The sequence below is a fragment of the Pelodiscus sinensis genome, chromosome 2 (genome assembly GCF_052426305.1).
Source record: "Pelodiscus sinensis isolate ZL-2025 chromosome 2, ASM5242630v1, whole genome shotgun sequence".
Taxonomy (NCBI): domain Eukaryota; kingdom Metazoa; phylum Chordata; order Testudines; family Trionychidae; genus Pelodiscus; species Pelodiscus sinensis.
This window is the reverse complement of record NC_143053.1, coordinates 71,454,362-71,481,096: the sequence shown is the minus strand read 5'-3', so window position 1 is coordinate 71,481,096 and position 26,735 is coordinate 71,454,362. Positions and strand designations below refer to the sequence as shown.

The following is a 26,735-nucleotide window of genomic DNA, read 5'->3' as shown; positions in this document are numbered from 1 at the left end:
CATTGATCTGGTCATCAATTTAGTTCTATGTAATTTTTGATCAAGACCAGTACCAGATGCTTAAAGGACAAGTACAAGAAAACATGTTGTAGACAACTTGAAATAACCACAGAAGTTTCTTCCTAACAATCACAGGTTGGTTTATGGTCTAAAGAATAAAGTTAAAAATTGAATAACTTTGACCCTCCCCCCACTCCTTTTTTTTAAATCCTTTGTTACTCATATTAGTATCTGATCTTAGTAAGCTCTTGGCCTTGATCATAATATATTCTACAAATTAGTGACACCTATTTCTGAACCCTCTCCAGGAATGCTGCATTATTTGACTGGGTGAACCAGAACTGAGATCAGTAAATGTGGTGTATCATGACTTCAATGACTTGACATGTTTGGTGGTATTTTCTATCCCATTCTTTAGGCATCCTTCCCCGTAGTTTAGCTTGATTGCTGTTCCACTGAGGCCAGAATTTTCCCTTAAACTATAGTCATGTGCAAGTCCTATCCTTCTTCCTACCTAAGTGTACTATACTTACTATAACTTAGTAATGAAGATCAGTGAAACACACTTTTTTTTTTTTAAATGAGCTGAATGTTGACAAGTTCAAAACAATGAGAGTAAATGGTCAGTTTCTAATGTATTGAACTTTATTCATTTTCAGCTTGTTTTCAGTCTCCCAAAAATCTCTTTTAATGGTCAGATCTTCAAAGAGTATGAGAGCAGACCGTCTGCTCGGAGCGCAGATGAAGAGCATAATTTAAATAGCTAAAAGCCACCTTTCCACATGTATAGTATTAGTGTTATGCTTACACGCTGCATCCTCTGATTTGTCTTCCAACCCCAACAGAAGAGAAAATGACTGGGAAGACAGTCTGAGCTGGCCTGTCAATTATAAATCTTCTAGTATTATGTATTTACTGTAGAAAAATGACCCGATGTGAAACCTGGACTTCTTTGTCGCTTATGGTAAAAATTAAATTCAAAGCAGAAAGTTTTCTTAGACTAGCAATTGCAAACATTGATGGGAGGAAGAGAAACAGCAGTAATACCAGGGGAAAGGAAAAAAAATAGTTACCTGGTTCTTTTGTTTGCTAGACAATAGAATAGTACTGTAGTCTACTAGCAATTGCTGACCATGAGGCTGAAGTGTTCCCTAAGATTTAACTTCATTGTTTAAAATGAATAGAAAAATAAATAAAGTATTATAAAGCCAATGGACTTTCATTTCTAAAAGTCACAAGCACTAATTCCTCTGTATTAAAGCTACTTAACCAAAATATGCACAGATTTAACTCACATTTATGTCAAATAGCAGTGGTTCAAGATGTATTCTGACATTTAGGTTTTAGAATGCATAAAAATTGTTAGCTTGTTCTACAAAGCATTTGATTGAAAACACACATTGCACTCAAGTGTTTGCAACCCATTTTGTTCAAGCAAATATCACTGTGTTTAGTTTAGGATTTGTGCAGTCCTTCAAAATCTAGATATTTATAGCGTTAGCAGTAATGTTCACCCACAGATCAGGATCATGAATCTTGCCACAGTTAATAATAATCTTTAAGGTGAGAGGCCTCAAGGCAAATACTTGGGAGAAAAACACTAACACTCTGCTGTTAAGCTGGCATTTCATTACAGCAACCTAACAGTCTTTCCAGTCACAGTCAAGAAGTCATCATCAGCCAAGGCACGAAGTGCTTCTTCAAACATTTCTTTAGTGACAGCCTTAAAGAGAAAAGAGAAAAGTCTGAGACCATACAGAAAAGGCTACATCCTCCCACACTCCTAGGGAGAAAAAAAAAAGCGATTGTTTTTTGCCAACTTCCATGCAAATTTGCCAGGTTTTAGGTAAAAGTTTTTTTAAGCTGTGAAATACATTCTGGAGCGCACCAGTGAATGTGTGTTTTTCCTGGCTTATGCATTCTCAATGCTAATATGGGTCTGCGATCATGGCTTATGATTTTGTTGACATGCAAACCAGAATAGTTGGCAAGAATTATCAGCTTATTTTTGTCAGCAAGACAAGAATGTAAGTAACCAAGATCCTGTCTATTCTCCACAAGTGAAGCTTATGTCTATGAAAGAAACATTCATCAGGAACACCTGATTATCAACTGACTAGGAGACTACTCTTATACCTCCTATTCATGTGTCAGGTGGAGAGCAAGCAAATAGATTCTAAGGCCAGAGGGAACCACTGCAAACATCTGACTACCTGTATAACAAACATCATCCCTATAAATGCTAGAGCAAACCCTGAATTCAAAATTGTTCAACTTCAATTTCCAGCCAGTGGATACTACTATCTTTCTCTGCCAAACTGAAGAGACCATACTAAGTATTTGTTCCCAATGCAGATTCAAGACTAGTTAGCTTGCCCCTTACCCTTCCTCGCTGTTAAGCAAATAAACTGAGCTCTGAGTATCACTAAGGCACTTTTTTTAATACTTTAATCATTCTCAGGGTTCTTCTCTGAACCTCCTCCAATTTATTAACATTTTCTTGAATTGTGGGCACCAGAACTGGTCAAGTATTCTAGCAGCAGTTGCCAAAGTGCCAAATACAGAGGTAAACTAACATCTCTACTTTTACTTGAGATTTCCATTTAGTTTTTCTATTCAACTAAGATACAGTTGTCATCTGTGCTAAGACCCCCAGAGAGTACCCACAAGATCCCTCATGAGATGAGAAATAAATAAAGTTGTTTTTAAAACCAAGTAGTATACAAAAGAAAGCAGAAACTTACTGCATCAGACTGTGCACGGAGATCATCAAAAAGCTGCTGGTATTTTAGTGCTGGTGTTTTACCCTTTGACTGGATAAGCTTCTTCAAGGCTTGAGCCAGCTCTTCCTTACGTTTACGGGCAGTGGCACTTATACCTTGGGGAAAAAAGTACATAAATTACAAAGGTTATAAAACTGACCCTTTTATTGAAAGCAGAAATGACCATGTCATTATCAGAAACTGATGGTATTAGTGATATTTGGGGAAAGTTTTGTAGATTTCAAATAAACATGTGATTAAATAAATGTATTTAATCTCATTTCATTGTAAAATGAATATACTGACTTTGACATTACACTAGGTTGACATTCATTACTTGGATTGTTCAATATCTAATCTGAAACATTTACAAACCCACAAATTAATCACAGAAACAACACCATCAAACTGCAATAGCATGTATTTTGCTCAAGCCAGACCCATTTATCCGTATGTGAATACAAACCAGTAGTTAGAATGGATATGTCCACAATGCCAGTCCTTGGATCAGTAGCAGACTGTTTCAGGGCTTCCCGATGGAGGCGCTTTGCTTCTTCAACATCAATTGTTTCCACCTTATCCGAAAAACGTACTTTAGCATGAGCTTCTGCTAGGCGAATCAGAGACTCAAGCTGTCGGGGATATGCAGAAACCATTCCTCTACCACTGCCAATCTTTCTCATGTCCACATAAGCCTGAAGGAGAAGGAAGGGGGTAATGTTTTACATAGCAGTAATTCACAGATGTATTATGTAGGCTGTATCTACACTCCATCCTTCAGAGGATTCTCAGACTGGGGAAAATCTCCAAATATTGTGTACCTCCTTAAATATAAACACCCCCGTACATCTTCACAATGTCCCTTGCTGTGACTGACATCTACCACAGCTAGTACATGTCTCATTTTGCTTGAACCTGTAATAAAGCTGTGAATTGGGCAGATATTACTGCAACCCTGCACATTATCTTTGGTGATCACTGAATATTAACTTTCCCAGAGAAGTTCCAGGCTGGGTAGTTAGCATACACTGATTCAGGCTATGTTTTCCAGAGACTAGGAAACAAGGGGCTTTGGTATAAAAGGAAGAACAACTCCTGGCCTTCATTTTGATTCAGCAAATTGACATAACTTGTGGCCCAAGGGGTAGCCCCATCTCTTGTGGAAAGGTAGAAGGGACCTGGACCCATCAGTCTCCCTGCATGGAAAATTAGTGACCTTTAAAGGAAATGGTTTACACTGTTCTGGTACATCTTATGCCACACAAAGGGTTTTTTCCCCCCCTCTTCCTTTCTTTTTCATCTTGTACTTCCCATTTCATATCTACAACTGTTTACCTCAATAAGGGCCTGACTTGCTTCTTCACTTAGTCTAGGATTAATATAACTACGACCATATGCAATGTAATCCCTCAATACTGCCATGTCCATGTACTCTTCTTCCATCTGCTCTTCACTTTGGTAGTACAGCGCAACCAAGTGGTGAGCAAGACGTCTGTCATAGGCCTCGTCACGTGGGTCCAACATTAGGAAGATTAAGTCAAATCTGCATGGAATAACGAGTCCATAGTTAGCGTATACATTTTCGGTTATGTCTACATTGGCAACTTCTTGCGCAAGAGCTCTTCCACAAGAGGGCACTGTAGACAGGCAATATGAATTTCTTGCACAGGAAGCCCCTATAGTTAAAATGGCCATCAGAGCTTTCTTGCGCAAGAGAGCATCCACACTGCTCTCTCGTTCCACGAGGCATACAGGTAGTTCGGAATAGGAAGCCTAGTCCGAACTACCTAGTTCGTGTCGCGTGTAGCCGCGGGCACGGAGTCCGCATTAGCGGACATTTAAAAATGGCGGCGCCTGGCAACATGCAAATGAAGCCCGGGAAATTCAAATCCCGGGCTTCATTTGCAAGTTCGTATGACTACATTAACCACCCTAGTTCAAACTAGGGTGGTAGTGTAGACATACCCTTAGAGACATTGCTCAATCCCATTATTCAATACCAACCACTCTAAGCTAGAAACTGGTCAGCCAGTTGCGGTCCTCTGCTAGAGTTTTAGTGAAATTTGGTGTCTTCACTAAAAAGACACTTCCACTTTTGACACTGCAAATGCCACCCCCAATCCTCATATTCCTGCAGACATAAATATAAACAATTGATACAGGAAAAAGCAGAAACGTTTTTTTTTTTTTAAAAAAAACCAACCACACAGCATAAAAAGTCTAATGACAGTACCTGGATAACAAAGTATGGGGAAGCTGGATGTTTTCAATAGTAGTTTTCTTTGGATTCCACTGTGACTCTATAGGGTTAGCAGCTGCTAGGACAGAGGTGCGAGCATTCAGTTGGCAAATGATTCCAGCCTGTCCAGAGGAAACGTACGAGAGAGAAAACAAGATTGTCTAGTAGAAGGAAATTTCCCACAGCTATGTTAGGAGTCCCAAAACCCACTCTAACAAGAAAGACCCACATATGCCAAGTCTGCAACATGTTGAATTATCACTAAAATAAAGCTCCAACATCTATACTCTTATTCAACTTGGAGGTTCTGTCAATAACCTTATTTCCAATTCCTGTGTTACCTTTTCAATTATTTAATCATCTAATATACTAACCCAGGTAGCATATTACAATGTTGTGCTAACATCTTACCTTGGCAATAGAAAGAGTCTGTTGTTCCATTACTTCATGCAGTACTGATCTTGTACTTTCATTCATTTTATCAAACTCATCAATGCAGCAAATGCCATTATCGCTGAGAACCAGAGCACCTGTCTGCAGAACCAACTGCCTTGTTTCTGGGTCCTTCGTTACATATGCAGTAAGACCAACCGCACTAGAGCCCTTCCCAGATGTGTACTGGCCTCTAGGAACCAGGTTATAGACATACTGAAGCAGCTGTGATTTACTAGTGCCAGGATCGCCACACAGAAGAATGTTGATCTCGGCACGAAAATTGCCTCTTCCGGTATGACTGAAATCTTTTCTTGTTCCCCCAAACAGCTGAAGCAGAATGCCCTATAAAAATAAGATTGGTTTTAGCTCAGACACCAAAACTCTTGATCAATTACATCAGCCAATATTTGATGAATGAGTGAATTCAAATATAAAACAAAAAAACTGTCTAAAATAATTAAAGGCATAGCTATACTAGCCACCCTAGTTCAAACTAGGGTGGCTAATGTAGTCATTCAAACTTGCAAATGAAGCCCGGGATTTAAATATCCCAGGCTTCATTTGCATGTTCCCAGGCGCCGCCATGTTTAAATGCCCAGTAGCTCGAACTACCTGCTCACGGCTACACGCAGCACAGGCTAGGTAGTTCGAATTAACACTCAAGTGTAGCCATGGGCAGGTAGTTCGAGCTACCAGGCATTTAAAAATGGCAGTGCCCGTGAACATGCAAATGAAGCCTGGGATATTTAAATCCCGGGCTTCATTTGCAAGTTCGAATGACTACATTAGCCACCCTAGTTCAAACTAGGGTGGCTAGTGTAGACATACCCTAACAGAGCACATTGAAAGCTTAAGTACTGTTTTGTGTCAATTGTTACTAAAAAGGGTAGTGTAGTTTATCTTTATAGCTTCAATGATATGTTGTGAAAGCCAAGACTATAACAGGGTTAAAAAAAAGAGCTAGTTAAATTCATAAGAGGACATATCCACCAGTGGCTATTAGCCAGGATGGGCAGGGATGGTGTCCCTAGCCTCTGTTTGTCAGAAGTTGGAAAATGGCAACCGGGGATGGATCACATGACAATTGACTGTTTAGTTTATTCCCTATAGGGCATCTGGCATTGGCCACTGTCAGAAGACAGGATACTGGACTAGATGGACCTCTGGTTTGACCCATTACGGCTGTTCTTATGATAAATATGATTATCCCATTTAAAAGCATGAATAATCATTGTACATTGACTTAAACTCAATTTGTTTTAATTTCAAATCTGTTGTATTTCTGGGTGACACCTCCTGGACCGATTTACATCAAGAGTAACCAGCCTGCTTCATGTCCCACTAAGGACAATCAGCTGGGGATCCCTCTGCAAGTGACTTAAGGCAGTGCCTAGGCAATGAATGCCTCATGATTTAGCAAGGCATGTGACTCAGGAGTCTATGTTCGTGCCAGTAACTTTCTGTGCACATGGGGTTACCATATTTCATGTTCTCTAAAAGAGGACATGAGAGAGGAGGTGAAGGTGAGGAGGAGCTGGAAGTACACAGGGGGATGATGGTGAGGGGAGCTGGAGGTACTCCAGGGATGGCAGGTGAGGTTGGAAGCGGGGAAGAGAAAAATGTTGCTCATTGTTATTGTAGCAGGGCACCTGGTGCAAGAGCAGGACCCAAGGACAGCTGTCTGTCAGCACTTCCTTGTGGGTCTCTGTCAGTAGGGCTTGGATGGGCAGGATCCTCTCATAGAAAAGAAGCAGTAAGCTAGTCTCAACCTCACCTATATTGAATTAATGTCCCACTATAATTATGAACAATTTAGAACCCCACATAAATGTAAGGAATGTAAATGGTTAACTGGTAAGCCTCATCTGTCAAAAGGTGAGGCTCACCAGTTCCTGGTAACCAGTGTTTGTGGGGGACAGCAGTTCTGTTCAGGTGTTCCTCTACACATATAACATTTTGTTTACCTTTTTGATATCTTCATGTTCATAAATGCTTGGAGCCAGAGCCAAAGAAAGTCTTTCATAAATGTCCGGTTTTCTGGAGAGCTCTTTCAGCATTTCCACACGTTCCTCTGCAAACATTTTCTGTTCAGTTTCTTCATCAATACCATGCAAACGCTTTGAATCAGTTTTACGGTAATGGATGACATCAACGTGAGTTTTATAGACAGATTTTACATTGCTCACTCTTGGATTAACTCGAACCGGAACTGCTCTGTAGATACCTAAAAAAAAAATGCCACCACAGAATTACAATGTAGTTATGAATTTAAGATAAGCGCAGCCCAAATGCTGAAGAAGACTTATCTACATTTTTACTTTATACTTCAATGTTCAGGTTACCTCAGCATGGACCAGCAATTCTCTAAAAAGTTTTCCAAAAGTTGACATGCTGTCACCAGACTATGCTCCTCTTGATGTGAGTGGGACTTGCGCTCCTCTCATTTAGACCCTGATACCCCGGTAGTAAAGTTATGCCCTTAAAAGTTTTCAGGGTCATGGTCTAAAGTGTACTGGAAAGTGATGGGAGAAAGCCCTACCCTTAAAACTAAGATACTGGCCTGCACATATAAAAAGTTGACTATTGTGTTAGTGTGCTAAATGTTTAAATAATTTTCCAGTAATTACAATTAAGCCATCTTGCTTTGAAGCAGCAATAATTTCATGCTAGTAAAACATTTTTTTATTAAAAGCTATTCTAGTCTGATACTGCAACAAGCACATGTAAATTTAAATATGAGTACAGGCAGCCCCCGACTTACGCGGATCCGACTTATGTCGGATCCGCACTTACGAACGGGGCTTTCTCGCCCCGGAAGTCGAGGTGGCGGATTGCTGCCTGCGAGCTCTGGAGCGAGAAAGCCCCGTTCGTAAGCTGCTCCCGGTGCCCCTGGTATGCTGGAGACCGTCTCCAGCAGACCAGGGGCACCGGGACTGAAGCCGCAGCAGCAGCGGTTCCTGCGCTTCTGAGGCTTTGCCAGAGCAAAGCCTCAGAGGCGCGGCACCCCGCTGCCGCTCTGCTCCCCGTGTCCCTGGTCTGCTGGGGGGCGGGGGGGCGCAGCTAGTGTGCCCCCCCCCCCCAGCAGACCAAGCTTTTGTTGTGGACCCTGGGGCAGAGCAGCTGGGGCGCTGCCGATTGGTCCTGCAGCGCCGCTCTGGGCACTACTGGACCAACCCGGCAGCACCCCAGCTGCTCTGCCCCAGGTCCTGATTCAGCCGCTGCTGGTCAGTTTCAGCAGTGGCTGAATCAGGACGCCTGGGGCAGAGCAGCTGGGGTGCTGCTGGGTTGGTCCAGTAGCAGCGAGGAGCGAGGAGCGGTGCTACTGGAGCAACCCAGCAGCACCCCCGCTGCTCTGCCCCAGGTGTCCCCAAGTCAGCCGCTGCTGAAACTGACCAGCGCTGACTACAGGAAGCCCGAGGCAGAGTTGCTCTGCCCCAGGCTTCCTGGAATCAGCGGCTGATCAGTTTCAGCAGCAGCTGACTTGGGGACGCTTGGGGTTCTTAAGTTGAATCTGTATGTAAGTCAGAACTGGCGGTCAGTTTCAGCAGCAGCTGAATCTGGACGCCAGTTCCGACTTACATACAGATTCAACTTAAGAACAAACCTACAGTCCCTATCTTGTACGTAACCCAGGGACTGCCTGTAGTACTATTTAAGTCCATGGGACTATTCACTTAAGCCAAGTCAGGTACCTATTTACATGACAGCAGCAACAGGATCATAATTTTCAGCATTTTGTCTACAGTAGTTTTGTACAATTTAAAATTAGACTACTGACATAACAAAAAGCATGTACATTTAATTATGAGTTCTAACCTAAAGTTTCAGAAACACAATTTTAAATGAGTTTCAAAAAGCCTCAACCTAGTTTAAACCATTTCAGCATGATTCCTCGTCTTATTAAAAAAAAAATCAAAAACTGTAAGTACATATAAACTGTTCAAAAGCTGTTCTACAATAAAAATGCTTTTTTCCCTTTGAAGTAGAGGTTAAGAGCGGCAATCAATATTTTGAAAATGTGTAATACAAACACGGCAAAAACATGTATACACTTTTATTGACACAGATTGCAGGTGCCAGGAGGTACTGTTACACTATTGCTGATCTAAGAAAGAGGGGTATAAAAAAAGATATTTTACACCCAAACGAAGATGATGATATATAAATCAGATGGACTTTCACTTCATACTAAAACAGTTTTCCATCTCCAATTATGATGAACACGGTTAATATTCAATAGACGTGATTCCAGACTGGATCACATAGTCCAATGAAAAGAAGGGCCACGTGTATAAAACAGACGAAGCTAAGAACCTACATTTTACCTGTAACATTAACTCTGTCTCCTGGCTGAACCTTATCAACAAGGTCGTTGTGAGCAAATAGCACAACAGTATGGGGCGTCTGGCCAGCTGGCATATCTTCGGGGGATTCCTGTAGTTTGATCTGACAAAACAGATATTGAAAGTTAGTTTGTACTACTCAGAAATAGTACATTTAACTTGCTTGTAAGAAAGGCTCTTACAACTAAAGAAGTTCAGCATCTTTAGCTGGATAGTATTACATGTTAGAATAGACCAAACACATAAAATGTTCAAGTATTTCACAACACAATGGAATAACACTACTGAACTAGAATTCCCCAACCAGAACACCCAAATCAGAATTATGCAGCACAGTTGCGTCTAGGGTGCATCTAGACAGCACCCTTCTGTTGGAATAAACTACACAATTTGCACTATGTAAATTGCGTAGCTTATTCTGTGTCTAGGTCGAAAGAGCTTATTTTTAAATTTGACACTGTGCAGACAGCGCCAAATTTCAAAATAAGGCCCTAGTCTGAGAAATCCCTTTATTTTACAGGGATAGCTTGCCCACTATTATGGGAAACAGTGGGTGCATTTAAAAATGCAGCGTTGCTATTTCAGGATACTTCTGGCAAAATAGTACCTCAGTCTAGATGTGCCCCTAGTGATTATCTGAGCAGTGTTAAAAGTCTCTAGATTGGGCTAATTTAGCCCACATATGACATCAGAATATTCTCAGTTTTGTAACACTGGTTCCATAAATTAACAAAAACCACTAATTGGCTTGACTAACTGTTGGCACAAAAAACCACTCAACTCCCCTTCCCAATGGATGATGGATAATCCTTGGAATTTCTTTTTTCCTCTCCCCTCTAAATATATTATTTCAACCAAAGTTCCCTCTAATCTGCACTGCCACGTGGCTGCCTAATAAGCCCTGTGCAAGGGGCTCCGTGATGCCGTGCACAGAGCAGCCACGGCTGGAGGAGAGGCACTCTCATCTGGCCTCAGCAGGGAGCTGCTACAGTTGGGGAACACATGTGCTCCTCAGGCCCAAACAGGAGAGCTGGATTAATAAAGAGGCTTAGAGGTTGCAGCTCAGGGCTGCAGCTACCCGAGTACTGAACCAGCTATTCCTAGTGACAGGAGAGTGCGATCGGAGAGGAAGCTCCACAGCTACCATTCCTGCCCCCCACCTGGCCAGAGTCACACCACTGTGAGCAATAGAAATCTCTGTCCCACAGCTCCCCTTGGCCAGGAGTCATGGCCAATGGGAGCTACAGGGGGAGATGCCTACAGCAGGAGACACACACCTGTTCTCCTCCCCATGAAACGAGCAGTCCCAGGTAAGCGCCCCAAACTCCCATCCCATGCCCTGAGCCCCTTTCACCACTCTAGCTGCCTCTCAGACTCCACGTCCCAATTTTGAGCCCCTTCCTATATCCTAACTCCTGCCCAGACATCAAAACTCCTCCCAACCTCCTGTCCCAAGCCCATTCCTGCACCCCAAACCACTTGGTCCAAGCCTGGAGCCCCCTCCTGGCACCCCAAACATCTCATTTTCAGCCTCACCATAGAATCCACACCCCTAGACAGAGGCCTCATCCCACCAATCCTGAGCCCACTCCCACCACTCTGAACCACTTGGCGCCATCCCCACCACAGACTGATCATGTGCAGAATCAATGTTGTTATGGGCACCAATATGGAGGTGATGCGCCACATACCTCCATATTTGTATATACAACAAAATTCTTATTGCACGTGGACATAAATGAGATAGTTCATTTAGTGATTATTATCTGAGAAATATAAATTAGAGGGAACACTGATTAAAACAAATAGTAGCTATAGGATTGCAAAGAGTTTGTGTGTCAGTGTGTGCATATGCCTGAGTTTTTCTGCTGAAGAACTCTTCCTAAACAGTAAGAGCTCGGACCACCAAATTCAGAATATAGCTTTCTCTTATCACAACTTAAAGAAAAGTAAGGGTTTAGTTGTGCCAGGAAAATAGGATATGCCTAGAATGGGATTATTTCATAAAACCATTCAGAAATGAGACAGAATCTCCACACAGGTGAAAAGGGCTGGCTGGAGGCATATCCTGTCCTTCCCCACCCAGGACTGCTCTAGTCCTGAAACCCCCAACCCTTCAGAAACTCTTTAGGGAGGACATGGTGGGGGCCTGAAGCTCCCGCCCTCCAATTTGCACAGGGAGGTGCTGGCTGTTCCCTTTTATTAGAGAGACTGGGGAAATTACACAGTTGGTTGCATTCCTCACTGCATGGGGAACACAGGAGCAGACAAACCTGGACCTGCCCCAGCTGAGGGACATGCACCCCTCCTGGGTGGTGCATGCTGGAGCTGCAATGGCCATGGAGAAGTGCTTCTCACCTGGCCCCAAGCTGCTTTTGTAAGAGAGGGCTGGGGGTGTCCTCTCCCCCTGGGGCAGTGTGCATACTGAACCCCCTCATCCCCAGCCCCACCCCAAAGAATTGATTTAAATGAATAACAAGAACTGAGCTAAGGACCTGTTCAACAGGAATCTTACTTTGTGAAGTAGGGAGCCTCTGCTAGCAGAAGCTTGCAACATATTTACTATATCTTTGACAGAGCAAAACAAAAAATGATTGAGGTAAGGACTCAAGTTATGCTGGGTAAGTCTTCTAGGTGCTTCACAAGCTGTGAATTGTTTTGAAGTTCAAGTCCTAAGCAACATACATATTTGAATATGGTCCATTTACTTGTGAAGAAAAAGACAACTGTTAAGGAAGCAAAGCTTTTCCATTTTACAACAGCAAAATGAAGCAACATACCATCTGTTTGTCTGAAAACATGGACCGATTGTGGATTAGTGCCATACTGTGTGTTGTATTACAGTTCTTGCACGTTGACGGTTCAGCAATCCGGCCACGGTCAATTTCTACTCTTGTGGTAAAGGCACAAACCTGGCACTTGAAAAAAGCTTCTTGCATCTCAGGTATCAACTGGGAGCTTCTGATCACCATACCACTGATGGTGATAAGCTGATCAATATCTACAATGTAGAATGGGATACATGTGATCAATTCTTGCTTTGCATGTTTCATTTGAAAGTCCACCCTGAACTTTACTTCTGAATAAATAGATATCCATGTTGAATCTGAAAACACTGGTGTAGATGGATCCTAAGTCTGAACTTTTATCTTTTTAAATCTATTTTCCTAATTGTTGAACATTTTTTATACAGGCTCAAGTTTCTTTTTTAACTATGCAATCAAAGCACCTTACCTTCAGGATTCAGACTCCTCATATTCCTGGTCTTCAATGCATTATATGGTCTTACTTGAATCTGGTGTTCTAATATTGAGTCAGGATAACGTTCAAAAAAGATCTCATTAGCAGCCATGTCAAATGTTGGGATAACTTCCTGTTGAAAAGGAAAAGATTAGGTATGTTAGAATCTAACCACCTAAACCTACTAATCTTTAACCAACAAACTAATACTTATTGAGTAATGGTGTTGGTTATACTCAGCCAGCTTTCAGGAAGGAATCTGGGCAGGATAGCATAGCCTCCCCCCAGGTGTCAGGCAAATAGAGGCTGGTGATTCCGCTCCAGTGGAAGAAAGGAGGCTTCTCTGTGGCAGGAAAGCCACCTCCCCAAGGTCTGGGCTGGCAGGGGCTGGTAGCCCCACTCCTGGGGAGGCTTTTCAGCAGGCTCTGCAGTATAAAAATTATTTAAGCGTAGGCCCAGCGCAGACAGAGGCTGCTTGGTGAGATGCCAGCGCAGCCCCAGTCCATGGGAGCTCAGGCCCATTGCGGGTAGGGGCTGCTGCCACTCCACACTGCTGCCTTTGATACAAAGGCCCCGGGGTGGCAGGCAGGAGCCAATCTGTGCAGGGAGCTGAATTCTAAACTGGCTCTACTCACAGACTGGCTCCCACCTGCCACCCCATGGTGCTGCCTCGGATACAGAGGTAGCAGCATGAAGTGGTAGGGAGTTCCCCAGGAACAGTACCCAGAGTCAGGAGCGCACTGGCTGCCAGCCATGCCTAAGGGGGAGCATTATAGTAACCATGTAATCCATGACCCAAAAGGAAGGCAAGGAAAAGAACTGCAAAGGCATTCCCATGCTTGCAGCAGCACCTATGTGGATAACAGATTTAAAAGAGGCAGAGAAAGACTGATAAATATCCAGTGACCATTGCTTTGTCAGCTTGGGAGTCAGCCTTGAATTTCTTATCTTTGGAAACTGTCTGCTTCCTCCATGACAGAGTGAGAAGCTAGAGCCCTGAGCAGGATCCATGGACTACAAACCAGCCAGAATCCAATCCCCCATATTAGCAATTTGGGTGAGTGGAGTGGGTATGTGTTCTGAACCTCAAACAGCAGTTTGCCTTTGGAGAATAGCAACAACTCCCATGCTGAACTCGCTGGTATTTCTCCGTGGCTATGAAAGATCTGGCACACATTTTAATACCATTATGTACTAAAATATATTTTATACAGAAGTTTGTACACATAAATTTTGTATAATCTATGTAGGTATTTATAGAAGGGTATGTAACTATCAATATGTTTCTCTCTTTGAGTGATAATCATCAACAGTTACATTCTAATTTATGCTTAAGTAATGCAATTTAACAAAAATAGAACTCAATTGGAAAAAAGTCATTTAAAAAGGCCTGACATTACCTGTGGATAGCAGATCAGCTGTCTGTATAAATTTGTGTCAAATGATCTCAGATGATCACAGTTTACATTCAGAAATGGTTCCCCAACCATATTGATCTGCAAGAGGTTTAAAAACTCCACATTAAATCACCAGCATTTAAATTGGAAAAACAAGTTAGTTTTAGCTCTATTGCTGTAATACCTCCTCAAGTCGCTGCATATAGAGTGGTTCATTAAGATCCAAGCCAATGTTCTCGTCCTCTTTAGCCAAAGGATCAATAAAACGCTGAAGAAATCTCTGAATATTGAGGAAAAAAAAACAAAGAAATTAAAAATGCCCAAAGGGACACAGCTGCAATTTTACTGCTACCCTATTCCTACACTGGACGATGTTCTCCTTGCTCAAATTACCTTCACTGATGCTTTCTATATTGCAGGTAGTCAAAAACTCCTAAAAAGTAGAAATAGCCCTAGTGAATCCCTTACAGCAGTGATCAACGTGCGGCCCATGACGATTCTCTGTGTAGCCCGCAAGACATTTTGTTTACTGTTGCCTACACACAGGGTTGCCAGATTACACTAGCTTCTTTCAGTCCAGTTTCTTTCCTCGCAGCATAAGTCAAGTTTCATGCACGTTAAGCAAGGGCACAAATTGAGGTGCATGCTCACTGCTTACAACACTGACTCAGACAGCTGTGCACTCTCTCGGCATCCATTTAAAGTGCTGCTACAGTCCAATCAGTACACCCTGAAAATTCTACATATGCAAGCACAGTTAGCAAAACTACACTACCCTATTCCTAGTGACTGTCTTGGTTACGAAAATCTTGTGATCCACTGAGATGGAAGGAAGGCCACGCATGCGGTTCAGTCACTAGCATGGTTTGCCCATTACTAGCCTATAGGATATTTCTGCCATGCACACTTAAGTTTCTTAATTCCAACTATATCTTTCCAATCTGGCACAGCAATGTACACCAATTAACTGGAGAAAGCCTAATCAAGCTATTATCCATTTCAGTGAACTATTTTATAATTTTTATAATACCAACTTAAAAACATGTTTGGAAACTGGACAGCATGCTAAACATATTACTTCTAAATGAGTATATGAAATATTACTGAGCATTTTAACCTCTTTTGCACCCTAGTGTAATACATACCTTATTCATCAACCAAAATCCAACATAGTAGACACCGTAGAAACAGAAGAAAAAGAGCTTCCCCAAAAAGCTCAGCATCCAAGCATAAGATAAGAGAAAATAGATGGATTTAGAAGGACACACAAAGAAACAATATTGGTCAGGATGACAGACAGTGGCATCAGCACACCAGGAGCTTAACTTCTGTAAAGGTTTTATTAGGTATCACAGAAAAGAAGAGCCCTAATTTGACAAATTGGAGAAATGGTGTGAGGTAAACAGGTTGAAGTTTAATAAGGACAAATGCCAAGTGCTCCACTTAGGAACGAACAATACGTTTCACACATACAGAATGGGAAGCGACTATCTAGGAAGGAGTACGGCAGAAAATACTAGACATGCAAAATGTCCAGTATATTCTGTTTCTCAGACGGAAGGCCACTGTTTTTCTCAGACATTCTTTTACTGACGCGTCTGATTGGGGGAGTGTGACTCTTTTGAAAGTCGATTTAAAGGCACATTGGCTCTTTTTTTTTATGGTGCGATTTTTTTTTTTTTTTGCTCTTAACTTTGGTCCCCGTCTATTTTTTATTTTTTTGCTCAACCAATTTTTTCCCCCGCCACATCTGGTATTTTTTGTGACATTATCTGGCAACCCTAGCCCCGGCTACTGCAGCAGGAGCCACAGCTCACCCCCAGGTCTCTTCTCCCTTGCACCTCTCCCTCCGCCAGCCTGGGTCCCTTCTCCCTCTTCCTTTTAGCCCGGGCCTCTTTTCCCTCCCCGCTCCCTCTGCCAGCTCAGGCCCCCCTCTCCATCCCTCCCTCCTCCAGGCTGGTACTTTCTCTCCCTTCCCAGCCCCCACTGTATACTGATGGTGCAATGGAGCAGCTGTTTAAAAACACTGGCAGTCTCCTGCCATGTGGTGACTGCTGGAGCTTCAATCATCTGCTGAGGGAACCAGGGTGTACCCCAGCCTAGCCCCCCAGTGTGGGTCCTGCTGCGGGACCTCTTACCCCCACATGGATCCAGCCGCAGACACCCTGATTAGCTGTTTTTAAAACAGCAGCCGGCCTCCTGACCGCCCCCATTCCCTCCTTCCGGCATGGGTCCCGCCACTGGTACCCCAATCATCTGTTTTTAAAATGACAGCCTCCCTCCACATGCTGGCACTTCAGCCAGCTGCCATGGGGGCGGGGGCCAAGGTGTACCCTAGCTCCAGCCTGTCTCCCCCATGGGCCTCACTGTCACCTGCCCACTCACCACCTTCCCCCAGAAGCCCAGCAGCAGCCTACCCTCAAGGTGCAAGGAAGGTGAGTGCTGCTGTTAAGGAGTCAAAGATGAATATTTTGATCTCTTGCAAGCCATAGGTCGCCAACTCCATTACTGGGTTAGCAGCAGGGAGGAGAGAGGGAGGAGGCCAGGTGTCTGAGGGGTAAGGGGCTGCAGGATGCAAAGTGATGTGATAACATCACTCTGTCATCCCGCAGGGAAAACTTTTTTTATAGGTCTAGTAAAATAACACATGGGCGATAGAAGCAGATAACTGGAAAAGCAAGTAGACTTCTTGATAGTTAATGAGAGAAGATAGGTAAGGGAAGGACAGGCCATGACAGACCAAGTAGTTTACACTTAATGCAACTGAGACAGGGAAGCCAATGAAGAGATGGAAAGAGAAGGGTGAAATACTCAAAATCAGAGTAGAAAAACATTTGTGGCAGCATTCTGAATTGGCCTGAGGGGGTCAAGGTTTCATTTGTTATGACCAAAGTAAAGGGTGCTGCAATAATCAAGACACAAGAGGAGAGCTTTAGGCCACGTGTACACTACAGATCCGTAATGGTACAAATGCACAGTTCAGAGGCATGAAAAATTCAGGCCCAAGTAATGCAATTATACCAATCTAATCCCCTCTCTAGACAATTCTATGGAACTTCTCCCATTGACATAATCCATCTCCCTAAGATGTGGGGTAAGCTCTATCATCAGAGTAGGAGAGCCCATACAGTGGTTTAAGTATTGACCTGCCCTTAGATAGACAGTGAAAGTTGTATTTTTAAAGAGATTTTATACAGATTATGCTGACTACAATGATCAAGAAACAAGGTAGCTGGGAGAATTTGAGGGACAGATTATGAGCTCTGTTTTCAAAATGTTGCATTTGAGCTCACAGCTAGACAGCTACAAGGAGATAGACACAAAGGTTACAATTTTAATTTCAACAAAGACAGGTCTGAAGTAGTGAGGAAGAGCTGAGTTATCTGCATGAGGATAGCTGAATTTGTATTCGTAGATGAGATTACGCAGAGAGAGAGAGAGAGAGAGAGAGAAAGAAATTCAGGGCAGAAGCTTTGGAACTCTCAAAGAATGCTGGAGGGCAGAGGAGAAGGATCTTTTAAATGATTAAAGAGGTAGGAGAAGAACCAGTAAAGGATGGAAGCCAAGGGAAGATGAAACTTTAAGAATATCATGGCTGAGGGCAGCTCAAGGAGAATGAGGACAGAGTATTGGTTCTGAGCTTCAGTAGTAAATGGTCACTAGAGACTCTGGCAAGAGCCATTTCAGTGGAGCACAAGGGATGGAAGCCAGATCGATGAGTTCTATGATGGAATTAGAGGAAAGAACTTCTAGACAACAATTTTACTTTTCCTTCTCTTATGGATACATTATGAAAATGTCAGTGTTCTTCAAATGCACTGAGCTTGATTCTAAACATTCTGATGTTTGCCAGAATCAGATACTGCATATACAGATGATACAAATAAGAATGGAGGTACAAACTGAACTTCTCTAGTCTGGCACCCTTGGGACCTGATTGGTGACGAATCAGCAAATTTGCTGAACAACAGAACATCAATATTGCCTAGCAACATTACCAACTCTTCCACAGCTTACTGGGCTCTTAGAAGACATTTAGGGATAAATTAGAGCTAAGTAACAGTATAAAACATGGAGAGCCAGGACTGGTGGCTGTAAACAATCTTTATGGGACAGTGCGGGGGGAGGTGGGAGGGAGGGGAGAAAGGAGGGAGAATTTGGTCATACTATTGGTAAGTGGACATCCAGCTAACAAAAATCATGCCAAACCACAGATGTTGTAAAACCAGAGAGTGCTGGACTAGAGAGGACCAACCTGTATCCACAATTGGTCACCTACCTGGAACTTTTCTTTGCATGAAGCTATATTAACATCTGTTCCCCAGATCACAAGCTTTTGTCCAAGAGATTGTTCATTTGTCAGTGCATCTTCTGCTGGCTGTGGGGAGGAAAAAGCCATGAGTATGGACACTATAAATATATTTTAGAAGAAATATTACCAGTGAAATATGAAACATTTACCTACCCCATCAGAATGCAAGTCCACCTGTCTGGCTTTGCGGGCAGATCCAAGATCTGGCCTCTGCCTAACTGGAGTTCCTCGCACACCACTCCTTGGAGTTCCCTCCACTCTAGAGCTGGGAGTGCCATAGGTCAGAGGTGAACTAATATCAAAATCAAGTGGAAGTGCTACAAAAAAACACAAGTTGAATTATACTTCAAAATAGTTATGAATGCGTTTTGCTCTAGTGCAGGAGTGAGGAACCTTTTTGGGGTCTGGGGCCATCGACCCACAGAAAAAAAATCAATTGGGGGCCACACAAGTGAAAAGTGGAAAAAAAACCCTCACTGTGGCCCCTTACTGAAGAGAAAGACACACCTCACATTCCCCTTTCACACCAGAGCCAAGAAGGGGGTCCACCTTAGTAGATTTTGCATGTGCCAGCCCCCAGTGGGGCAACAGGGGGCAGTAGGGTTGCTGGAGGAACAGTGCAAGCTCCTCAATGCTGGGGGGGACCTTGAGCCTCAGGGGCTGGATCCAGGCAAGCCAAGAGCTACACCTGGCCTGCAGGCCTACGGTTCCTCACCTCTGCGCTAGTGTTTATTGTTGGTCAGTGTGAGAAAAGGCAGGGTAGCAAAGTCTGTAGGTCTTGTTACTTTTCTAACTGTATTCTACAAGACTATATTAGCTATAAAATATATTGTATGTATTATAATGTGTATTTTTCAAATCTAGAATGAACACACTTTGCTAAAATAGTTGATTTTACACCAGTGTAATATTTGATAACACTCTGGAGCTTAAGTTCACACAAAAGCCATTCTAAAACATCCTTTTTTTTAATACACTGTTACTGGGTGTATGTTTAATGCGCTGAAATCAACAATTCACTGAACTGAAAATGATACATCAACTAATTTATAATTGAAAACAATGCTGTTCATTCAAAAGGATCCCTGTTTTGTTTACAAACTGACAGCTATGTAAAAGCCAATATTAAAACTTTCAGTATGGACACTTAAGAATACAGAGATCAGCATTTCACCCCTGCTACTGAAAACACGAGCAGAACGTGAGGCTGCTGGGGGCCCCACAACAGAAGCTACTCCGGCATGGCTTTACTGCCCTTAACCTTCCTTGTCTTATCCTTCAGTGTGGCTGATGTACAGATCCAACAGGACTCAGGAGGCACAGGAGGAGTGATCAGTGTGGGACTGCTTGGTAGCCCCATGTTCTGCTCCTTTCACTGTTGTGGTTCTGGAGAGCTCTGAGGTTCAGAAGCCTTTGATGCAGTGGAAGGATGGCAAAGGCCCGCCTGCCCCCAGATAATGTAGGGTAGTTGATGGAGAGGGGACAGGGAGAGCAGGGTACTCCTGAACTGGGTGGGAAGAACTCATATCAGGGAGGTATATGGCCCGCTTTGTGTCCCTCCCATGAGAACAGCGTACAAAAGGAAGTATTTCTTCACTCAAAACACAACCTATGGAACTCCTTGCCAGAGAACATTATGAAGTCTAAGACTGTAAAAGGGTTCAAAAAAGAGCTAGACAAATTCATGGTGGACAGGTCCATCAATGGCTATTAGCCAGGATGGGCAAGAGTGGTATCCCTAGTCTCTGTTTGTCAGAAACTGATTGACGGGGCATGGATCACTTGATGATTATGTGTTCTGTACATTCCCTCTGGGGCATCTGTCATTGACCACTATGGGAAGACAAGATACTTTAGGATAGACATTTGGTCTGACCCAGTATGGCACTTCTTATGTTCCAGTAAGAAATGAGTTCTACTTGCACCACCTGTGCATACCTGAATCACGAAACTGTGGTGGGCTGGAAAACAGAACATTTTGAGCATTTGGGCTTTGCATGTCAACTGCTGGAGAAGTTGGCATTGGCTGTAGATCTCCTGTAGATGTGGAGTCATCTGTTCGACGTTTTTGTGAAGGAGGCGACTGAGCATCTTCAGTGCGTGCTGTAACAATATGAAAGCTGGTAAGTAGCTATTTCAGATTTAAGTTGCAATGTTCTACACCGATAAATGTGAACAGATCAAATCACAAAAAAATCATATGGCAGAATGGAAAAAAATTGGTTGATATAAAATTAAAAAGCAAAGTGTAAAATTTTGCTGATATGAGAGTAATTGTGAGATTTCAAAGTGGTTAAAAGAATTTAAAATTGATATTGAATTTATCTTCCTAAATGCTTAAGATATCAGACCTGCTACAAGTGCTATGAAAACCTAGCTCATATCGTGTTTTTCCATCATATAGTGTTTTTAAAAAGTGCTTTGAAAACAGGATCATTACAGGCAGTCCTTGACTTTATGATGTTCAACTTCTGACGAATGGCATCTACAATGTTTCTGAATCTACACTCTAATTTCGACTTTATGACTCTCGGCCTCATAATGGAGCAGATTGCAGTTCTGAGTTATGAGATTTCAATTTATGATACAATTGATGTCTGAAAATAGCATTGAGAGTCTGAGGACTGCTTGCATCCCTATTTTCTAGTGGGGAAACTGAGGCACAGAGAAGAGGACCCAACCTACATACTAATGAGTATCAAAGATTTCAAGTGCAGCATTTCATGTACCCTATTTGTAAACTTGCCTGTATTTCGCTTTTAAAAAACTTTTAAAACAACATCCTCTTCCATTAATGCATCGTTGAAGATTAGGGTCAGGTCTATAGCTCAAAGTTTTGTCAATATTGTTATGTCTGTCATGTATGTGAAAAAAACATTCCCCTAACTCAGGAGTGGAAAATAAGCAGGCCAGTCATGATTCATAAGGGGTAGTCCCTGGCAGGCCACCAATCACTTTATCTGAGCATTCACAGGTACGGTACCTTGCAACTTTTGTCAGCTGTGATTCACCAATACCAGACAACGGAAGCTGTAGGAATCAGTAACCCAATGAATGATGGCCTACAGGAGCTGCAAGTGGTACATATGGCTGCTCAGAAAAATAAAGTGTCCAGTGGCCTGATAGGGACTAACCACTTATTGCCCACTCCTGACTTAAGTTGATACAGGCTATACCAGGAAAGCCCAAAGTTGTAGCCACAGTTATGCTGACAGAAGAATGTCACAAAAATGGAAAAGACCCACAGTGGGCTGAGCTCAGGAATGACATTACATGCGCTGAACACTCCTCTGCCCCTACAGCTGTGCTGGCAAAGCCTTGTAGTGTGGACAAGGCCTTTCAGAAAAAAAACAAGTTCAGCCCACAACTGACAAAGAGTAATGTTCCTTAAGTCACCTTGCTTAAGTGGCCTAAAACCGGTAACTTCTTGCTTCCCGCATGTCCAGATTTTTGAACTCTTGTTTTAATGATGAAAAACTGCATGTAACATTCTTCTCAAGACATTTGCTTTGCAGAGCAAACATAAGAGCTAAACTCCATCTTTTCTTGGGCATCAGCCAGGCTAAACCTACATATGGAAGAATTCCTGCTTATTATAGGCAGCTGGAATAGGAGGGAAACCCTGAGTGTGTCTATGTAAATACAAATTGCTTCTGTTTGCTTAGATATTCAACTGCTGCAACGATTGCCCATTGTAACCAATTTGGTTGTTGTGGGATCCCAAATTGCATTAACAGTAAATGCAGGAATTGTGAAATATGATCACCTAGGCTTGCAATTATTGTGGGAAGGCAGAAAAGTCAGACTGTTTAACCCAGTTCAAAAGGAGAGCGACTCCATCAGTTTAAAGACAAATGGATGGACAGAGGCTGTGAGATAAAGTTGGGGAGGGCAGGACTCCCTATCAGTAATCTACATGCTCTCCAGGCATGAGGGTTAAAACTGGTTCAACTTGTTTCTCCTCCCCCCCCCCCACTCCTGTTTCAATGATAGAGCTAAAATAGGCCCCAGAAATCATCTCTTTAATTTACTCTAGTGGATGATGGCATTTTTTATGGCTGGACTGTGCTTTGGGCCAAGAGTTGCAATCACTAGACTTGGCGCAGAGCCAAACCCACCACAAGCTGGCAGAAGCAGCAAGTGCATGGTGACAGAGCTAATAGGTCAGTGTTGGAGAGATAGGACGAGCGGCCAGCAAAGTGCAGTGGCATGATGAGCAGCCAGCAGAGTGATGACAGCACCATGAGCAGCCGCCAAGGCAGTGATGGAAAGGAGTGATGAATGGTGGCAGAGCTGGTGGCTGGCAAATGATCAGCCAAGTGAGTAAAATTCCTCCTAACCCCCCCACTCAGGATGGGAAGTGAACTCTGTGGATGCACCTCTAAGCTATGGGTCTGCCCTGACTAAGGGCAGCAGCTGTGAGTGGGGTGCAGAGAAGGGTAACACTTGAAAGGGACCAAGTATCAGAGGGGTAGCCGTGTTAGTCTGAATCTGCAAAAGCGGCGAGGAGTCCTGTGGCACCTTATAGACTAACTGAAGTGTAGGAGCATAAGCTTTCGTGGGCAAAGACCCACTTCGTCAGACAAAGTGGGCAAAGACCCATTTCGTCAGACAAAGACGCATTCATCTGACGAAGTGGGTCTTTGCCCACGAAAGCTTATGCTCCTACACTTCAGTTAGTCTATAAGGTGCTACAGGACTCCCTGCCGCTTTTACTTGAAAGGGACATTTACATTGCTGCACTTTGCCCCTCAGAAGCACCCAGAGCTGTTGTGTTAATTCGCCAGGTTACTGGGTGCAGGCTCAAGCCAGTTCTGTGTTGGATGGATGGAGAGGAATCCCTACGTATTGAACCTGGCCCTGGCACTTGCTGATGCTACCTGGCAGAAGGGTTACATCCACTTCATAGGTAAGTGAACCTAGTTACTACAGACAGGGATCCGAGGAAGGCACACAGGCTGCTGAGCATAGCTAGGGTTGCCAGGTGTCCGGTTTTGAACCGGAGGGTCCAGCATTTGAGCTTTCTGTTCGGGAAACAAATAGAGAAAATAGAAGTGAGACAATCCAGCTGTCCGGTATTTTCTACAGAAGATGTGATGTCGATTGTGCTGATGTCGTGTCAAGCGAGTCCGGTATTTCTGTTGAAGCCATGTGGGACCCCTAAGCGTAGCTAGGCGCAGGGAGACCCAACCCCAGGTGCAAGACGCCGCTAAGCGGGCAGCTACTGCCCCCCGCGCAGGGGGGGCTCCCACCGCCCGGAAAAGCCCCTTCTCCCAGGGCAGGCGGTGCCCAAGCCACGGGGCTACTGCAGCGGGGCTACCGGGACCGGCCCGTCCCACGCCGCAGGGCGAGGAAGGGGCCGCCCGCGCGCCCCGGCACGGCCCGCGCCTCCCGGCACCCGCTCAGCGCCGAGCGCGGGCTGCTGCGCCGGCCACTTACGAGTCGGGGGGTTGCTGCCCCGCCCGCGCTTGCTGCCGCGGCGGCCAGTCGGGGTGGAGGCCGGCGAGGACATGGCGCTGCTCCAGCGGCTGCGGCTCCCTGCCGGGCGGAGAGAGAAACTGAGGCAGGGGCGGAGCGACCCCCACCGCCTGCGAGCGGAAGCCTCGCTCCGCGCCCCGGGACCCGCACGTCACTGGGGACCGCACCCGCCGCTCGCTCCCCCTCTGCGCGCGGACACGGGACGCGGGGTCTCGCGCTCTCGACCCCCTCTTCTTCCCTCAGCACCTTCGGCCGGCCAAGGAACGCCGAGAAAATTCCGCGCCAAATGGGTCACGTGGCGGGCCCTCGCGGGTTTTCCTTCCAATCGCCGCACGGGAGAGCCCAACTCGGCCCGGAAAGGGGGACGGAACCACCCATCTAGGTTCCGGCAGCGAACGATGGTGCCTTAGGGGCTCTGAAAGCCTCGCTACAGGGACAGAACAAAGACTGACAGGAGCCCGATTCCCCCACAATACAGGGAATGCCCCCACGTAGAGCCTACATCAATTCATAGGCAGGGTTCCCCCTCCTTCTCTGGTGAGAGTGGTAGCGCCCATTCTCTTGGCACAAGCGCTTGTTCCATCTTCGCCCCGCATCGAGCATTCAGGGCCGGCTTCCCTTTCCGTCGCTAGATTTGCAAGCTCTGTTTTTTTTTTTTTACTAGGAAGTGACGTGCTGCGTCAGGCGGAAGTGACGCGATTTGCCCAGGCTCGGGCCGGTGGGAGGGGTTTGGACAAGATGGCTGGATCCACAGGTCTGTGAGGGGGGCTCGCGGTGGGCCTGGGCCTGGGGCGGGTGCGGCGAAGCCGGTTCCCGCGGGGTGGGCTGCGGGCGCTCCGGGAGCGGTCGGCGTCTGTATCCGCCTGCGTTCGGCAAAGGGGCGGTGGTGCCTAGGCCGAGCTGCGGCGGCCGGGCCAGGCCGAGCCAGAGCCTGGGGGCTTCCGGCGCAGCCCCGGCGCAGGGCGCTGAAGGGCAGCGCTCCCCTCCCCAGGGCCTCGGCTGGGGGCGGTAGCGTCGCTTGTAAAGGGCTGCGGGTTGGGATGGCGGAGGCACCTGCGCGGGCCCCGGTGCACGGGGCTGGGGTCTGTGCCTGGCAGAGCCGCCGGGAGCGGAGCCCGAATCCGTACGGCGGGAAGGGAGCGGACTCGCTGTCGGTGTGAAATACAGGGTAGCGGCGGGGCAGGGCCCGGGGGAGATGAGGCGCTAGTGCTCAGTGCCCGGGTTGGGTGGCTGAAAGGCAGGGCCGGGTAGGAGGGACACGGCGTAGTGTCCAGTGTGGACAGACTCGTACAACCAAGGGGATCGATGCCATCTCTTAGCTTACTGCAGATGGTGATGAGCTGAATGGAAGAACGTCGGGATGGCGTTTCCCACCAGCTTAGGTGGTATCGTGTAGCTCAGTAGCTGAGCAGAGCCTAACTTATTTTTCATTAGAAGCAATATCCGGCCCAGGGCAGAATCTCAGTCTGGGTTCTAATGTAATACCCAACTGAGGATTTTAGAGGGGATTTAGGATGGAAAGGAGTCAAAGTTAACTAACAGAGTAAAAGGTGGAGAAGATCCCAGGGGTAGCTGAATGAACTGACTTCAGTGCTCAATCAAGGTAATATGAGGGTCAAGATAACTCGACTTAATGTTTCCACTGAGTTTCTGGAGTGGTAGGCCACAGATCAGAACCTTGTGAGGCGGACCTCACCTTCCCCCTCCATGTTTGATGCAGTTCCTCTGCAGGGGAAGAGGAATAGGGTACTAGGTAGAGCTTGGGGGAGGAAAAATTCCTTTCTGAGCATGATTTTGGAAATGGGATGTGAATGGCAGATCCTGAAGAAAGGGAGGAGAGCAGCCTTCAGTATCTCAGGGAGCTCACCACAGGTGATGCAGTGCTTCCCTTGCTGACAGTGAAAAAGCTTGTGTTGCCCAATGTGGGCTGAATTGGGGTAGGCTGCTATGTGTGATAGATGGGTATATTAAAGGAACTGTGTATTGACTTTACTGTGGGAAAACAGTGTTTTCTTTCTCTCTCTAAAAATGCCTTGTGATGTCTTAGTTTAAAATACTTTTTTTTTAAAGAACTTCTAGTATAGAGTTCCCAGATTCTATTTACTCCTACCTGTCTCTGAGTTCTACGTCTTCTGGTTTCCTTTAATAAACAGGAAGTAAAGTTGGTTTTGTTTGTGAGTTAATCTTTGCATCTAGCAACTTTTTTGTATTCAAAACAGTTGTTTCATTCCAGAAATAACTAAAAGTTCCTGTTATTGAATCAGAATACTGTATTACTTCTGCTGTGTACTCAATAATAAACTCATTGCCTTTTCCTCGAGCTCTTGGCATATTAACAAATAAGATTATTTTGTATAGCTTGTATGTGTGTATATGTCTCTTTACAGAAATGACTTTCCTTATTGAAATGTACATACTTGTATAGTAAAACAACTTGGTTATTTAATAACTGTACATATATACTTTCTTGTCTCCAGAGATCCTGAAGTCTTTTATACCATACTTCCCTAGCACCATTGAAAATCAGCC

General features: G+C 44.6%; 2 protein-coding genes across 6 annotated transcripts in view; one reads left to right on the top strand and one right to left on the bottom strand.

Moving 5' to 3' along the window:
• Positions 1-623: 623 nt before the first annotated feature.
• Positions 624-24,847, bottom strand: LOC102462549 (DNA replication licensing factor mcm4). Of its 4 annotated transcripts, none has more exons than XM_075920719.2 (17): positions 24,709-24,847; positions 24,168-24,266; positions 20,667-20,831; positions 18,882-19,045; positions 18,696-18,794; positions 14,601-14,696; positions 14,420-14,515; positions 13,014-13,152; positions 12,560-12,780; positions 9,762-9,882; positions 7,401-7,660; positions 5,413-5,778; positions 4,996-5,123; positions 4,098-4,305; positions 3,229-3,457; positions 2,745-2,878; positions 624-1,723 (listed from the first exon to the last, which is right to left on the bottom strand). In XM_075920719.2, exons 2-17 carry the CDS (start codon positions 24,238-24,240, stop codon positions 1,631-1,633), a joined length of 2,592 nt encoding a protein of 863 aa, XP_075776834.2. In that variant the 5' UTR covers positions 24,241-24,266; positions 24,709-24,847; the 3' UTR covers positions 624-1,630. The 4 variants fall into 4 exon arrangements, with proteins under 4 accessions (XP_075776834.2, XP_075776835.2, XP_075776836.2 ...); XM_075920720.2 differs by lacking the exon at positions 24,709-24,847 and adding an exon at positions 24,374-24,668; XM_075920721.2 differs by lacking the exon at positions 24,709-24,847 and adding an exon at positions 24,453-24,668.
• UBE2V2 (ubiquitin conjugating enzyme E2 V2) overlaps positions 24,812-26,735 on the top strand; it is a 42,720-nt gene continuing 40,796 nt past the window's right edge. Inside the window, exon 1 of one of the 2 annotated variants that reach the window (XM_006112164.5) lies at positions 24,812-24,960. In XM_006112164.5, coding sequence (XP_006112226.1) covers positions 24,945-24,960 — 16 coding nt within the window. In that variant the 5' untranslated portion in view covers positions 24,812-24,944. The remainder of the gene's footprint in view (positions 24,961-26,735) is intronic. The other variant, XM_006112165.5, reaches the window with a different exon arrangement.